We start from the raw sequence: 16,873 nt of genomic DNA, 5'->3' as shown, positions 1-16,873 counted from the left end.
TTTTGATTTTGTATATAAAATTTGGCTTTTATTTTTGTCTTGCAAGTTGGAGATTTGTTGCCCCCTTTCCTCTTCTGTCTACAGCTCATCAGCATATCAATTGTTTTTGCCTCTATCATTAGCTCCGGACCTCCGGTAGTCCCTAGTAACCATGTCTCTTTCCTTATGACATACAAAATTACAAGTATAACATATGCATGTATCTTTCCTTATTTCACAGAAGTTTCTAGATATACATATACTTTTAGATTAGTCATATACAGTATGTACGTATTTTGAATACTATGTACGTACATGATTAGTAACCTTTTTTCTTTTAAGTTCATACTAGGTGATTAATTATATACTTTTATAACTAACGGAATACCAAAATCATTACTTTTATGATATACTCAAACTAGTTCTGCAAGATACTGATCATACTTTAGACTTATCAAAGATTCTCCTCCGACCGATTTTTTTCATCACATTAAATGTATTGGATAGGGTTGTGAGTGTGAATTGTAAAAGATGAGGATTGTAAAAGATGAGGATTTTCTTGATAGATTCTTGCAGATGTGGGGGAGATAAAGAGGGGGGGGGGGGGGGGGGGAATGAAAAATGGCAACAAGAAAGGAACAAATACAAAAATATATATAAATTTCTTACTAGGGGACCAGAAATGGGGAAGTGAGTACTCCATATCTTCTGAATCTTTCACCCATCATCTTTCAAGATTTAATGTTCTTAATTTGATCACGTTAATACTCCTTATGTTCCTAAATATAGGATGTTTTAAAAAAATTTAATGTTTCGATATATAAAATGTTTTCACTTTTCTAGGTAATTTTTATTTTATTAAAAACTGTTCAACTAATCATATTTAACAATCTATTTTATAATTGGTTGAATATCATTTTATTTTATAGTTTTAATGTTGTTTTCTAGACAAAAAATAACCTTTTTTAATATGTGTATTTTTAACTAAACATCATATATTTAGGAACAGAGGGAGTATGAAACTGATATACATATACAAATACACAGGGGCGGACCCAGGTAAGGTTCTACAATAGCTTGGTAAGGCCATGATTATCGGTGGTCCAAATCATGGTCCTTACATATTTTGGGCCGAAAAATAAATCGAAAATGGGTTTAATTATGCGGGACGAGCCTTAACTAAGGTCGTTCTTATGTCGTCCTTCGTTGCCAGCTGTCGAGTGGAGATGAAACGGCGTCGTCGGGTAGGGGAAACCCTCGTTTCGTTTCAGATTATCGATCTCACCGTCTTCCGATTCTCTCTCTGGCGACTCATGTGGCGATAGTACACCGACGACGTGATCGCTGTTTTCTCCTCTCATCTCTCCTCTCATCTCCCCCGAATCGGTCACGAAGCCCTCACGAGTCAATCCGGAGCCTGTCTCTAAGCCCATTCCTGCCGTTTGTTTTCAATTAAAAAAGGTATGTGTTCCTTTGTCGTTCTCGATCTACTTCCTCCGCGTGATGGGTTCTTCGATTTTAGTTGTGAGGATATGTTTGGTAGATTACAGTCATTTTATCGATGTAGTTGGTCGTACTTGGTTTCCCAGATTCTATATTTTGATTATATGTTCTGTTGATTAGGTTCAGTTTCTCGATTGTTTCCTCGCCTGTATTCGTGTGAATCTTTGTTGTGATAATAAGTTAAGTATATTACATTCTGTCTCTTTATTGAATGATGATGATGATCGTTCATAGCTTTGTAGTTGTTTCGTATCAACAATTGTCTTTGTTATTGTGTCGTCGATAGCTCTGTAGTTTAGATGGTTTATGAAACTTGTTACGAAACATGATATGTTTTAGATTTGTATTTACGTAGAGATGATAGCTTAAATGGTTTGTAGGTTTTTGATAGCTTACGAAACACTTGTTAATGTGTATTGAAGTAACTACACTTATTGATCACTCTTATAACTTTTGTAGTTAATCACACTGTAAACGATTGTGCAAGAGACCTGACAGGTTCAAAAAAAAAAACCAAGTTTTAAAAATATATATATAGTTTGGTTAAGAAGTTACTTTAACGAAATGGTGTTGTCTGCTTGGATTGTTGTTCCATTTAGACTTCTATAGTTTGGTTTAGAAGTTACTTTAACGAAATGGTGTTGTCTGCTTGGATTGTTGTTCCATTTAGACTTCTATAGGTTTTGTAGTTGTAGTAGAGCTGATAGCTTTCGTAGTAAAATTTAATGATCCATTAATCTAGAGCTGATAGCTTTCGTAGTTGTAGTATAGTAATAACTCCTGATTAGACATAGGTAGATAATGGTTAGTTGGTTTTGGAGTTATTACTTGTTAAAGTTTCCCCTATTAAATCTCCAAATCGTCTTTCCCTTCTCTCTAATCTGTTCTCATTCTCTAAAATCTCTTCTCATTCTCTATAATCTCTTCTCTTCTTCTTCCAATGGATCCAAGGAATCCATATAGGCCAAACTCTGGTTATGTGGGGCTTCTTAACAACCTTCAGAATAACAATGTTCAGGATAACTTTCCTTATGAAAGTTATCCTTCCAGTGTCGACATTGGCGCCTCTGAAAACCCTCCCTTCAGTTCCCAAGAGCCTGAGGGTCCTTCCCAACCTGAGGACACACCTGTGGAACGTGTGAGAAGGAAATGGACGCCGCGTGATGACGAGGCAGTGATTAGTGCGTGGCTTAACACATCAAAGGACGCTGTTGTCGGAAATTCTATGAAGTTAAAGACCTTTTGGAAACGCGTTGATGAGTTTGTTGCAGAAACTCTTCATGAGAAGATAGAGAATGTTCACTGCAAGCAGAGGTGGCACAGAATCAATGATCAAACGAACAAGTTCTGTGCCGCATTCTCTGCTGCAGAGAGACAAATAACCAGCGGTCAGAGTGACAATGACTTACTAAATGTGGCTCATCAAATCTTCTACGCTGATCAGGGTCACAAGTTTAACCTCGAGCACGCGTGGTGTGTCCTGCGGCACGAGCAAAAGTGGATAAGCCTTAACACACCTACGCCCACCGGTGCAAAGAGAAAGAGTGGTGAAGTGAATTCTGAAACTGCCGGCGCTCATGTAGGTGAGGAGAGTCCACAAGCACCAGTGCGTCCTGAAGGTATCAAAGCTGCGAAAGCAAGCAGGAATAGTAGTAAAGGGAAGGCTATTGAGGACTATAAGAGCATTTACGAGCTCAAGTGTGAAGATTTGGCTAGGAAGGAGAAGCTGTCTAAGATGGCGATATTAGACACTCTCCTTGCTAAGACCAGTCCACTAAGTGAGAGTCAAGAAACCGTAATGAACAAGCTCTTGGCCGAACTCTTCTAGTTTTTCTAATTAAGTACCTGTCTTAAACCGTTGTGAACAAGCTCTTGGCCGAACTCTGTCTTGTTTAATATGTATGAAAATGTAGCTTATGTCGTGGATTATGTTTTATGTGCTTGTGTTATATGTGATGTTATGTTTTAAATAATGATAATGCTTCTCTTATGTTTTATGTGCTTGTGTTACGTTTAAAAATATGAGAATGTTTTATTAACATAACTGTGATGCTTGTGATGTTAATTTTTATACAAAACTGACGTGTGTCCTGTTTTATTATGCTCAGGTCATGGGTTTGGATTATAGCTACACGCAACCGTCTCAATCGGATGATTATGATTTAGGGAACACAACAGAGAGTGACCACTGCTCGACAGAAATGAATATTATGCTCGACCAAGCAGATATTGAAGCTTCGCGTGTTCAGTACCCTCCGCAACCGGAGGTTGAGTTCGGCTTCCCCAGGGAATGCTACTGCGGTGGAGAACCGGTTCTTAGGACATCTATCACGGGGAGAAGGTTCTACTCATGTGAGAACATCGACGATGGAGACTGCCATGTATACAAGTGCTGGGAGGAAGCGGCGACAGAGGAGATCAAAGCTTTAGGTACACAGTATGCTCTGCTATCAGATAAGATTGATTATATTGCCGGTGTTAGTGACTACGAGTCTGAACTAAACCAGGTAAAAGATCTCCATTACCAGACGGAGCTGAAGGTGACTATGCTTGAGAAAACTGTCTCTGATTTGGCCAAAAAATGTTATGGGTTTGAGCTCGGTCTAGGTGTTATGGTTCTTGTAGTAATGGTAGTATCCATGTTTGTAGTATTTAATTAGGAATGCTAGTAATATGTATGAACTAAGATCCATGTTTGTAATGTATACAATCTGTGATGGTTGGTGTGTAAGATCCATGGTTGGAATGTAATATGAACTCTTAAGACTTGTTATTTCTATCCATGTTTGGTGATGCTTGGTTTTTGGTGGTAGTTACACACGTTTTTTACACCTACCAATCACATGTTAATAGGAAATGTAATAACCCGTGACAAGATTCTCCATCACATGTCATTGTTTCTTTCATTATCAAGTCACGGAGTTATAAAGATTCTAGCTTATAAATATGAGTTTCCTCTTGTCAAAACAAATACTCAAATCTCTCTTCTCTTTATTTTCCCTCATTTTCTAAACTATCACAACCACATCTCTTTATTTATCCTTAATGGCATCTTCATCTCATTATCATTACCACAGAGATGATGATAATGATGATTTCGATACCCACATTGAAGAATTTTTAGAGGACTATGATCCTATACCAGAACCAAAAGAGAGGAAAAAGCGTATTTTTATTGAGAGACATCGAGAGGAAGCCATAACCAGCTTTGGAATGATTATTTTTCCGACAATCCCACATATTCTACTAGTTTATTCCGGAGACAGTTTAGGATGAATAAAAATTTGTTCCTCCGTATTGTGCATCGCCTCTCCACAGAAATTCCGTATTTCCGACCGTCAGAAGATGCAACCGGACGAGGAAGTCTTTCACCTCTACAAAAATGTACGGCAGCAATTCGACAATTGGCATATGGTGGTGCGGCCGATATGGTAGACGAGTATATACGTCTAGCTGCTACAACTGCTCGAAAATGTTTGTACAATTTTACCGCGGGAATCATCTCCTTGTTTGGCGATGAATACCTACGACATCCCACACCGGAGGATCTGCAAAGACTTCTATATGAGAACGAGGAACGTGGATTTCCGGGGATGATTGGAAGCATCGACTGTATGCATTGGGAGTGGAAGAATTGTCCCACCGCTTGGAAAGGAATGTATTCACGCGGAACCGGAAAACCAACTATTGTCTTGGAGGTTGTCGCTTCGTATGACCTCTGGATATGGCATGCATTCTTTGGAGCTCCAGGTACTATGAACGATCTTAATATTCTTGATCGATCGCCTGTTTTTGATGACGTTATTAATGGCATCGCGCCACAAGTCAACTATTATGTCAACGGAAAAGAGTACCATCTAGCATATTATCTAGCAGATGGTATATATCCGAAATGGGCAACTTTTATTCAATCTATTCGGCTACCTCAAACTGAAATGCAGACAAAGTTTGCTACAACCCAAGAAGCAGTTCGTAAAGATGTTGAGCGTGCCTTCGGAGTCTTGCAAGCAAGATTTACCGTTGTCAAAAATCCTTATAAGTTATGGGATAAAGAAAAAATTGGAAATATTATGAAAGCATGTATCATACTTCATAATATGATTGTCGAAGATGAAAAAGATGCAAACACTCTGGAAGAATTTGAAGATGAGGATTTAAACTTTACTGTTAAAAGATCAAAAAATACCGGCTGTTCAATTGCTCGTCGGCAAGAAGTTCGGAATCCACATACCCATCAACAATTAAAACAAGATTTGGTTGAACATATATGGGCTAAATTTGAACATATTCCAATTTAAAAGTAAGGTTAAAATTGCTATATAATGAATAAAATGTGTGTTTCCTTTTTTTTTATTTGTGTTTGTTTTTTAATTGCAATGTAATAAAATGTTTGAAATTTCCTAATTAAATGAATAAAATTTGATTTTCTTATTAATTATTCAATTTGTTTTATCTTATATATTTAAGTTTCTGCAAAAAAAAAATATTATACTTAAGGACCAAACAAAAGTCCCACTAATAATCACATAAATTAACCAAAGTCCTTATAATTGTCCTAAACTACTAATATGATTAAAATATCCTAAGGACTCTGTTTTTTGTCCAACCGATATTCATGGCCTAAGTGTAGACTCTCTCCTTTTTCTCACTTTTCTCTCTCTCTCTCTCTCTCTCTCTCTCCTCTCTCTCTCTCTCTCTCTCTCTCTCTCTCTCTCTCTCTCTCTCTCCTCTCTCTCTCTCTCTCTCCTCTCTCTCTCTCTCTCTCTCTCTCTTTTTCTGTTATTGTTGTTTGCTTCGGTTAGTCATGTAAAAAGTATGTAAACGCAATGAGTAATATTCTAAGATTTAATATAAAGTTACTAAAGTATGAATCATGAAATTATAGAATAAAATTTTCTTCACGAAGGTACAACTAGTACAGCTCATTACACAAAACTCGTTAACAACTGGTTTTACTAGTATAGCTAATGTAGTATTACTGATATTGTTCATACGAAACGTACTAGTCATGTTGACATGTTATAAAACTGGTCGTTGATGATTGGTCAACAGGAACCACTCGATCAGTCCATCTCTGTTGCAATGAGAGCCGTTGGATCATGAGAAGAAAGAAAGAGATGAAATATTAACAACATTGCCATTAATGAAACTTAACCCAGACTGTCGGATCTTCTCACTATGTTTAATATTCACCATTGTTTCAATCATCTCTCCTTATCTTTCACGCCTGGGTCCCACATCCTCTTTAGCCACTCTTCTTCTTCTTCATAACACCTTCAACTACACTCAACCACCACAAACTTCAACAAGAAAAGTTCTCTTCTTCAACTCTTCATCCACAAACCTTTTCCTCTGTTTATTAGAGCCCTTCTACAGTTTAGGACACCGAGAAATAATACATCTGCGTCCTCCTTGGTTCTACAATAACTTGGTAAGTGTACTCTCTCTTTTTTCTCCTTTTTCTCCTTTTTCTCACTTTTCTCTCTCTCTCTCTCTCTCTCTCTCTCTCTCTCTCTCTCTCTCTCTCTCTCTCTCTCTATGTCTCTCTCTTATTGTTGTTTGTTTCGGTTTAGTCATGTAAAAACTATGTAAACGCAATGAGTAATATTATAAGGTTTAATATAAAGTTACTAAAGTATGAATCATGAAATTGTAAAATAAAATTTTCTTCACGAATGTACAACTGGTACAACTCATTACACGAAACTTGTTAACAACTGGTTTTACTGGTATAGCTAATGTAGTATTACTGATATTGTTCATACGAAACGTACTAGTCATGTTGACATGTTATACAACTGGTCAAACTATATATCAAACCATACATGTTATACTGGTATAATTGGTACAACTATGTTTTATTTACTAGACAAGTGTATAACTGGTAAAACTATTCAGCTTCTGAAATTTATATATTTCATTGGGTATTACATATGAAAAAACAATCAAATGGCCAAATTAGTAAGTGTTTAGATAGGTTGCTTATTATTTTTAATGATTTTTTTTGGCAATTTTTACACCACCACATAAGTTTACATGATCTACCTTATACGTTTAAGATTTGTTAAATTGTTTGTCGAGATAATTTTTGGAGAACATAGATGAAATACATCTTTACGAAAGTGATGATTTCATTGTAACCTGTAGAATGCATGTAAAGATAAATAAGTGGTACAACTGATGTTATTGTATTTGTTATGGGGTACAACTAATATTTTTTGATTTCACTGCCAAAGTACAACTATGCAAACTAATAAAACTCAAAAACTAGTACAACTATGTACAACCAGTACAGCTAGAAAACTGGTACAAGTACTTGTAATTTTATATAGTACTATTTCGTTTTAAATGTTTATCATGTTTTAAACATTTTGGTTGAAACATTAATGTCGAGTAGTTATACCATTCTTAAATAATATTGTGTAATTGAACTTGTTGTATTAGTTAGACTAAAATATCTGTAAATTTAAACTAGGGCTGTTCAATATGGTAAAACCGAACCGTATCGAACCGAACCGAACCGAAATAGACAATATGGTTTGGTTTTGGTATATACCATATAAACCGAATGGATATAATTTTATAAAAACCGTAGGATTTGGATATGGTTTGGTATATAACCGATTAAACCGAATAAACCGAACAAAACCGATTAAAAGTAGAAACATGTAAATATGTATCTATTTTATAACAATACATGAAAGTCTATTTGTTACATAAGTTAAATTTGTGTTAATAACTATTACCATAATTTTATAGTAATAAAAAACCTTAATTTGTAAAACACTTGAACTATAACTAAATAACAATACATCGCAATTCAGACATCTTATTTTCTAAGTCTTTTTTTTTATTTTTTGTTTTATTTTAGTCTTCACTAAATTAATATAAAGATTATAAATTTGATGAACAATAATTAATGAAAAATTTTTAATTAAAAAAGCATGACTTTAATGAACACTAAATATGAAAGAGTGGAAAAACTTTTCTTTCATGTTTCTGTTTTGCTTCATATTTTTATTTTCAAAATTTCAAGCTTGATTTTAGTTATAGATTTGATTATTTTATTTGATGGTAGAAGCATTTTTATTTTTTTGTTCATTTATTTGAACATGTAATATATTTTTAATAAATGACTGTGTTGACAATATGACTTTAAAATTTATATAATATAATATCAAACAAAATAATTATGTTTTTTGGTATAAAACCGAATAAACCGAAAACCGACGGTATATAAACCGAACCGAACCGAAGTAAATATGGATTTAGAATGGTAGTTATATTTTACTAACCGAAATACCGAAAACCGAAAAAACTCGAACCGAAACCGAACCGATATCCGGATTGAACACCCCTAATTTAAACTAAAAACAAACTTTTCATAAGGAACATAAGTTTCAAAAAGAACATACGTTTTAATAGTCTCAAAAGATATCCCAAAAGAAATATGTTTAACAACAAAAGAAACATAAGTTTTAATACCAAAAGGAACATAAGTTTTATAAGGAACATAAGTTTTCAAAAGTAACCCCAAAAGCTATCAATTTGATAAGAAAGGAGACCTTTGTTGAATCCTATCAGAACAATCAAAATACAAAATGATTTCAAATTTAATGGTTTACCGTTCTTGGCGCCTCTGTGTCATTAGCTGCGCTGCGAATCTATGTTGTTAGACCCAATCTCCTCATCGTCTTCTGCAAGAGAAGGACTCTTTGTGGAAAATCCTGAAAGTGAGTATACTAGATGCAGAGGATTTTTGGGTTTACTTGGTGATTATGGGGCTTACTAGCGGGCTGAGATGGCAAAACCGTTGATGGTTCCGGGGAAAGAACGTCTTAAGGGTCCAGTGGAGATATGGTTTCTTTCTCATGGTTGCAAGCCCGCTTGTTTGGAATCGACAAGGACCATCCCTCCTTCTTCATTTTCTTTGTCACCGGCGAATCGCTCTTACTTGTCGCCTACACTCTCTCATTCTTCTTCTTTCCAGTGAATTGCGTTTCTAGAGCCATGGTTGAAGATTTTTCTTGCTCCGCATCTACCTTTTTGGCCTCGAGAGCAAAAAGATAAAGATGATTGTTTTCGAAAATAGTATAACTAGAATAATTAGTACAATTTTTAAATAAATAATTATTCAAATAAAATATTATTAAAAGTATAATATTCATGTATTTGACACATGCACGCGGAGAAGATTAGACCAATATGTCTTATTGGTTCTACATCGTACTCTTTTCTACCATCTTCATACACTAAAAACAAAATAAACATCACAATATTAATTGCAAAATTGTATTACTTATACGTGTTTTTCTTGTATCAGTTATACTGGTTATACTCAATTTATATATAATAGTTATATTCATTTTAGTTGTACTAGTAATACTCTGTGTTCTTTTTTATCTTGAATCTCATACGTAAAAGACGAAATTTGATTCTGGGTAGGATATAATATTAAATACTACTATGGGTTGATCGATTTAGGATAAAAAGATTTGTGGATGATTAAAGAATTTTTTTGATTTTGTTTGAAGTTGAAAGAACTATTAATGGAGAAGAAAATGAGAAGAAAAAAATTTTGGTTAAAATTGGATTGAATTTCGGATTTGCATCCGGATCATATTATGGGTAAAATAGTGCTAATGGCATGTATTAGTAAAATATAATAAAATTAAATTAAATTTAAATTTAAATATAAAAAGGCATGGCTCTATTTGAAATTTTTTATTTCTCTTGTGGTCTATTTTAGCATTTGTTCCGGATTAGTGCTAAATCTCCGCCTTAAAAGCTGTATTAATATTAACCGTCATTATATGACATTTTGATAATAACATAATGTCTGGTCATTCTCATTATATTCTGAGTTCTTGTTTGTTTTAAAAGGTACTCTTTTCAGTCACAATAAATAAGTGAGAGGGATGTATAATTTTCTTTTTCCTGATTTGTCTCGCACCGTCACCTTTCAGTTACGTGTTCTTTTGATGCGTGGGGAAATGAAGCCAATTACAAGCATTAATTTAAGAGGTCCCAAAGGAGTTGGTCAGTAGCTGTAACTGGAATTCACAAATTCATTTTAAATAGGGAAAATTGGAAATATGGAATAAAAAGACAAGTAGATTGTCCCTTTGCCATAATATGAATTATAAGTTGTCCTAATGCCATAATGTTTTCTGTAAACCCAATTAAACCCCTAATCTAATCTTTTAAACGTTTTTGTTAATTTAATTATGTTAATAAAATATTATTATTATTTTTAATTAATTTAATTATTAAAAAAATATATATACAAAAGGGAAAAAATCGACTAAAATTTCCCCCAAGCTCGATGAACCCTAATTGTTGTCTCCTCCTTTGGCGATAGAGAGAAAGGACGATTTGAAGGGGATCTCGCCGTCGCCGGTGTCGTTTTGGCCGGTAATACTCCGCCGGTGTTCTTCTTCTTCTTAATCGAAGTCTCAGAGACCTCGTCTCACTTCGCGACTCGTTCTCAATTAAGTCGCCGAAGACCGCTGAAGCTCGTACCTCGCCGATAACTGAACTCGTGCCTCACCGCTCCGCTCTCACTCTCTCAGCCATAGTTTCAAGCAAACCAATCGATTCTCCTCAGGTTTGTTTATGAATTTTTTGCATGTCTTTGTATCTCTTACTTGAGCTTGTTTAAGCTCGATTTTGAATGTTATAAGTTTCGATTCTTTTTTCTGTGAATTATTATTTAGGCTTCAATCTTATCAAAATTTCCTACTTTTTTGAGCTTTGGTTAATTTGTTTTTGTAGCAACCGATCTCTAGTAACTCTTGTTTTATCTTGTGAATTATATTATGATGCATGCGTTTATAAATATTGACTGTAGTGATTGTGTTTCTTGCATTGTTTATAGGTATGACGATTGATCAGTTGCCTAAATGCTTATTCAAAGAGGGAACTGAAACACAAGTTGAGAAGGTCAACAACAGTTGTCGAACTTCCATACTTGCGAAGGTGGCGAAGTACTGTCCAGACGAGTACAAAGAAGTGTCGGAGGATCCGCTATTTGCTCAGATTGTGGCCATTCATGTACACAAGCTTCAGTTTTCGGCAAGAGCGAGCCACACCTTCGTTTGCAAGCAGCTTCTGTCCGCAAAGCGTTATGAGTTGTGGTTCCATTATGCTAGGAGGCCTCTCAGATTTTCAATGCAAGAATTCTATGCCATCACAGGTTTGAAATACAATGACGAGCCCGACTTGGAGATTGATGACTGGGAATATGATGGAGGGTTTTGGAGTAAGTTGCTAAGGAGACAGAAAAATATTTCGGTTCAGCAAATCAGGAAGGTTCATGTGAAGTTGTGTAATACATGGTCTCGTGTTGATAGGCTGCGGTTGGTCTATTTGTGTGTGATTGCTGGTATTCTTATGGCGAAGGATGAGAAGGTGTGGATCCCATACAAGTACATCAAGCTCGTGATGAACTTCGAGAAGATGAGGAAATATCCGTGGGGTCTTCACTCTTTTGATATGCTGGTGAGTTCCATTATTAACGCTAGGGATAAAGTGAAGACGCAAAACAGTTATGTCGTAGATGGATTCTCGTATGCACTTCAGATTTGGTTGATGGAAGCTGTTCCGGACATTGGGTCTCTTTGGGTCAGAAACTGAGAGAAGGCGTGACTACCATGAGGTGCAGGAATTGGAAAGGATCTGCTAAGATTTCCTATGAGGATATTATTACCATAGAGTCTAATTTTGCTTCCACCGTAAGTTCTGTTTCCTTTAATTGATGTTATTGATGTGCATAGTTCTTAAATTGGTGCGTCTTTAACCTGTTTTAATTTTTTTTTTTTGTAGGGAGATGTGTTTCCATCCATTTCTACATCTGGAAATTTCAAAGACGTGATTACTGATGCCGAGTTTGTTCGAGCCTGTGAGATGAAGGATGAAAGAGTTGATCTAATCATTGACATGCAGCGAAACAAGTATGACTAGAGTAAGCATGTTTGGGCTTATAAGGAAACAGTGAAACCATTTCAGTACAGTTCTGAGGAAGATGGTTCAGATGAGGAAGCGGCTGTAGAGACAAGTGAAACTGAAATTGAAGAAGAAATAGAAAGCATCCGTGTGTCTCCTACTAAGAAGAGGAAGAACAGGTTTCGGGATACTGGTGCGGAGTCGAGGAAGAAGCGGTTACTTTGCCAAAGATCAACCGAGAAATATAGAGATCTTGAAGAGGAAATGAAGTCCTATATCCAGAGTATGTTTAACTCTTCTTTTACTGCCTTAGGCCTCGAGGTACGCGAGATTATTGAAGACCGCTTTACCAAATTAGAGGAGAAGATCCTTTCATCTCAGACTCAGGGTGGTGCGCCTGCTAATACTCAGACTCGTGGTACTGATCCGTTTTGGACTCCTTCTGCTGCTGCTGCTGGTGCTGCTGCTGCTGCCACTGCTCCGGCTTCGGTTTCTGGTCGTCCTCCTGCTCCTACTCGGGCTTCTACCGAAGCTCCTGCTTCGGTTTCTACTCCAGGTCTTGCTCCTTCTCGCAGTGCGGCTTCTGCTCCTTATCGCAGTCGAGCTTCTGCGACTGCTCACAATGGTGGTCCTGCGAATGCTGCGAAGACAAGGTCTCAGACAAAGGTAAACAAGAAGTAGATCATTTTTCATGTCTTCGGTTGCTGTTATATTTTCATGTCTTTGGTTGCTTTTCTTTTTCATGTACTCGGTTTGCGGTTATGATTCTATTCGCCACATCGACTGCATCTGCGCCTCTTCTTTTCTTCAGCTCCTTGCGATGAACGAAGTTTGTCTTCGACCGTCTCGTATCTGCGCTTTCTTCTCCTTCCTGCTCCTCTTCTTGATTCAGGAGGTTCCACATTAGCATTCCAGACATCATCTGGAACAACCCAACTATCCTCCGGAACATCTATTGGATTGATAGTTTCTTCATAAGCTGTTCTCCAAGTGGAAGTCGTGTACATTTCATCCGTTAGTGAGGATGGGGCTCGACCAACTGTTAAACCAGCCTTGATTGCGTGTCTACATGGGATTTTCAGTAGGTCGTATTTCCCACATGAGCAGGTTCTTCTATCCAAATCAACCAGGCAGTCGATTGTATCTCCGCGAACCAAAAAACGGTACTCATCAACTGGCTGAACCAGAAACGTTTTACCCTTATTAATCCGCCTGTCTATCTTTTTCTCGATGGCAATAGTTAATGGTTTTGTGTGCTTCCTGCTTCGTGTGCGCCGTTCGAAGAACCAACGGGTCAGCATTTCTCTGATGCTATCCAACAAAGGAATGACTGGATACTCTCTTAGTGTGCGCAAAGCAGAGTTTATTGATTCAGCTGGGTTAGTCGTTCTGATGTCATACCTGAATCCTGGAAACTGACAGCGAGCCCACTTTGTAACATCTGCATCTGTTAAATATTTTCCAATAGCTGGACTAATATTGCAGACAGCTTGGAATCGCTTCTGAAAATCAATGACTCTATAAGCTTTAGAAGCTTTTGCAATCAATCCAGCCAGTCTCTTTCCTCTGTAATGTGTGACCACATTATTCAACAAATGGTGGATGCAAATTCCATGATGAGAAAGAGGATACACATTCTCTATTGCCTTACAAAGTGAGGCATTTCTGTCTGACACAAAAGCTAGAGAATGCTCGTCCGCAATAACAACCTTTAGTTGTCTCATAAACCAATCCCATGAACGATCATTTTCTGAGTCCACAACCGCAAACGCAACAGGATACAAGTTAGAGTTTCCATCTAAAGCGGTCGCAGCAAGTAAGACCCCTTTGTATTTGCTCTTCAAAAATGTCCCATCTACCACAAGAACTTGTCGCATGGCTGTCTGAAAACCTCGTACTGATTGGCCAAACGAAACGAAGAGAAATCTGAATCTACCATCAACATCGGTTTCATAAAACGTATGCGTTCTTGGATTAGCTTCTCTCAGCATGTGCAAGTACTTTGGAATTTTTCCAAAACTCTTCTCTGGAATACCTCTAACCATGCTAATTGCAAACTCCCGAGCATCCCATGCTAAGGACTTAGATATCTCACATCCATGTTCCATCCTCATAATCTGTATGACATCATTTGTTTTGGGACCTTCTTTCACACCATCATACCTATGCATTATTAGACTGCCAATTGTCTTTGCAGAAGCTGTCCGACCACCATTATTCATACTCGACGCAGCGCATGTATGATCCGCCACATATTTTTTGATGATGAAATATGTGGAACCTGATAACCCCTCAGCTCGAACACTCCATTTGCAAGGGTTGTATTTGCATCGGATGTACCAAAGGTTTCTGTCAGATTTCACAACTTTGTAATCGAAATTATGCGTCATTGCCGACATTTCCATAGTTGCTTTCAACATGGTTTTGTTTTGAAACGTTTCACCCCTCTTCACAACATCCACCAAAGAAAACCGAACACTTTTTCCATTATCGTCTTCTTTTGCTTTAATGGCGAGAACATCATCTTCTTTATTGGCGTTTGAATTGGAATTATCTTCAACATCCTTGCTTGATTCAGATGAACGAACACTGTCATCTCGAGGTGGAAACGAGGAAGGTTCACCTTGTTCTCTGATAGGCGAGCTAGATTTCTCATTATCAACCCCAATGTTGCTGTTGTTTCCACTGATAGGTGAAGTAGACACACACAACCTTGTAGAAGTTTTTCCACGTACATAAGTAAGAAATTTTTTGACTTGCCGATCACTCTCAATGATAACTGGGGGACAGTCTATTGAACCGATTAACTCCATAGGTAAGTAGCTTAACTCAAGCTCGACAAGGTTTTGGTCAATTCCAAAATCTTCTAAAACCATACGCCTTAGGTCTTCAAAGGAACTTGTCAATTCCATGTACAATACTCTACCTCGTTTGTTCTTATCAACCGCAAATCTCCATCCTTTAAGGGGATCAAATTTCCACAACCCACAAGAAGCATAGATATGCATCTTCTTCAACAAGAAATTCAAAATTTTTGGATGAAAAATATCAAAATCCTCTCACCAAGAAGAAGACCACGATTTTTTTTAAAAAAATTTACTTGGAATACACGAAATTTAAGGAAAATAGATTTAGAAGATATTCTCTTACCAGATTATGGAGATATTTAAGGAAAATATACAATTCGAAATTCGTAGAACGTACATTACGTTGTCCGAAGAATAAAGGAATGTGGTAGATTATGGAATAATATTATGGCAGAATCGTGAAACATGGCAGATTTTGTCATTTGGCCTCTGTAGTTATATTAGGAAATAATAGTTAATCAAATCTACCGTAGTTCAGAAATAAAAGTTATGGTAGTCGTTTACTTCTACCATGTCTACCGTAGTTCAGAAATAAAAGAAAGAGTAGTCGTTCAATTCTATCATGCTAGAATTATAACAAATGGTCGATTTAAAGTTCTGGTGTTTGCAGATATTTATGTAGTTAACCGAATATGCAATCTACATCCTCGTAGACACTAGATTATGTTTTCTGCCATCGGTAGACCAAAATATGAAATTGTGTTCCACAATTATTTAGTCAACCAAAGTATTTTTCATATGTTTGTCTCTTGTTTATATACATTTTGTATATTTTTCCATATTTTTAGGATTCTTAAAATAATTGATATGATTTTTCAAAGTTCATCAGGGGTACCTAAGTCCAAATCTGACCAAAAAGAGATTTATGGCAAAGGGACAATGTACTTGTTTTTCTATTCCGTTTTGGCAATTTTTTCTTTTAAATATGTTTCTTTTCTTATATAGTTCGTACTATATCAATCATTCCAAAACTATATGTACTGAAAATCGTTCAAAAAGAAAAAGATAACTACAGTTTCAAAAAAAAAAGAAAAAGATTACTATGCAATTTAATTTTGTGACTTTATCTAACAGCCATCCTTTTTTTTTGCTTAAACTTTGGTGTAACAGCCATCCCTTTTCCTGCTCACCATCAGTCAATCTGTATACTTCTATAACTAACAAACAAAAACTCGCTTATAGAATTTCTTTCTTTTATCATGATTTTATCACAATTACCATATGTTCACGTTATCTTACCAAAAAAACTGTTATCCCTTTTCACAACGACTTTTTACTTATATAGACGCAAATAACATTTTAAATTTTAGGAATTTTATTTATAGTTCTTTTATCGTATTGCTTGAAAAATCCAACCACTACAACAAAACGAAACTTTAACGAGGAAAAATAACAAGGAAAAAAAGTCTTCATAAGTTTACGTCCTATTTATGAGAACTTTACGAGGAAAAAATAAATCAACGTAATACTGTCGTAAATTAACGAAAATAAAATTTTGTCGTAAAACCGACGCAACGTAACGTGGTTTTTACGAGGAAACAAGGATTTGTCGTAATGTAGACGTAACTGTAACGAAGACT

General features: G+C 36.2%; 2 protein-coding genes across 2 annotated transcripts; one reads left to right on the top strand and one right to left on the bottom strand.

Annotated features, from left to right (window-relative positions):
• The first annotated feature begins 6,156 nt into the window (after positions 1–6,156).
• On the top strand, positions 6,157–12,153 carry LOC117125707. Its single transcript, XM_033274022.1, has 2 exons — positions 6,157–6,913; positions 11,360–12,153. The coding sequence occupies exon 2, from the start codon at positions 11,362–11,364 to the stop codon at positions 12,115–12,117; it is 756 nt and encodes a 251-aa protein (XP_033129913.1). The 5' UTR covers positions 6,157–6,913; positions 11,360–11,361; the 3' UTR covers positions 12,118–12,153.
• A 1,040-nt stretch (positions 12,154–13,193) lies between these two features.
• Positions 13,194–15,434, bottom strand: LOC103828614. Its single transcript, XM_009104239.2, has one exon. The coding sequence runs from the start codon at positions 15,432–15,434 to the stop codon at positions 13,194–13,196; it is 2,241 nt and encodes a 746-aa protein (XP_009102487.2).
• Positions 15,435–16,873: the final 1,439 nt, after the last annotated feature.

This window comes from Brassica rapa, chromosome A01, assembly GCF_000309985.2.
Source record: "Brassica rapa cultivar Chiifu-401-42 chromosome A01, CAAS_Brap_v3.01, whole genome shotgun sequence".
Taxonomy (NCBI): domain Eukaryota; kingdom Viridiplantae; phylum Streptophyta; class Magnoliopsida; order Brassicales; family Brassicaceae; genus Brassica; species Brassica rapa.
The sequence above is the reverse complement of the archived record's forward strand: the minus strand, read 5'-3'. Positions and strand labels throughout refer to the sequence as shown.

Bases quoted from the DNA above. Each gene is read 5' to 3' on its own strand.
- LOC117125707 (XM_033274022.1), top strand. From the start codon at position 11,362: ATGACGATTGATCAGTTGCCTAAATGCTTATTCAAAGAGGGAACTGAA.
- LOC103828614 (XM_009104239.2), bottom strand. From the start codon at position 15,434: ATGCATATCTATGCTTCTTGTGGGTTGTGGAAATTTGATCCCCTTAAA.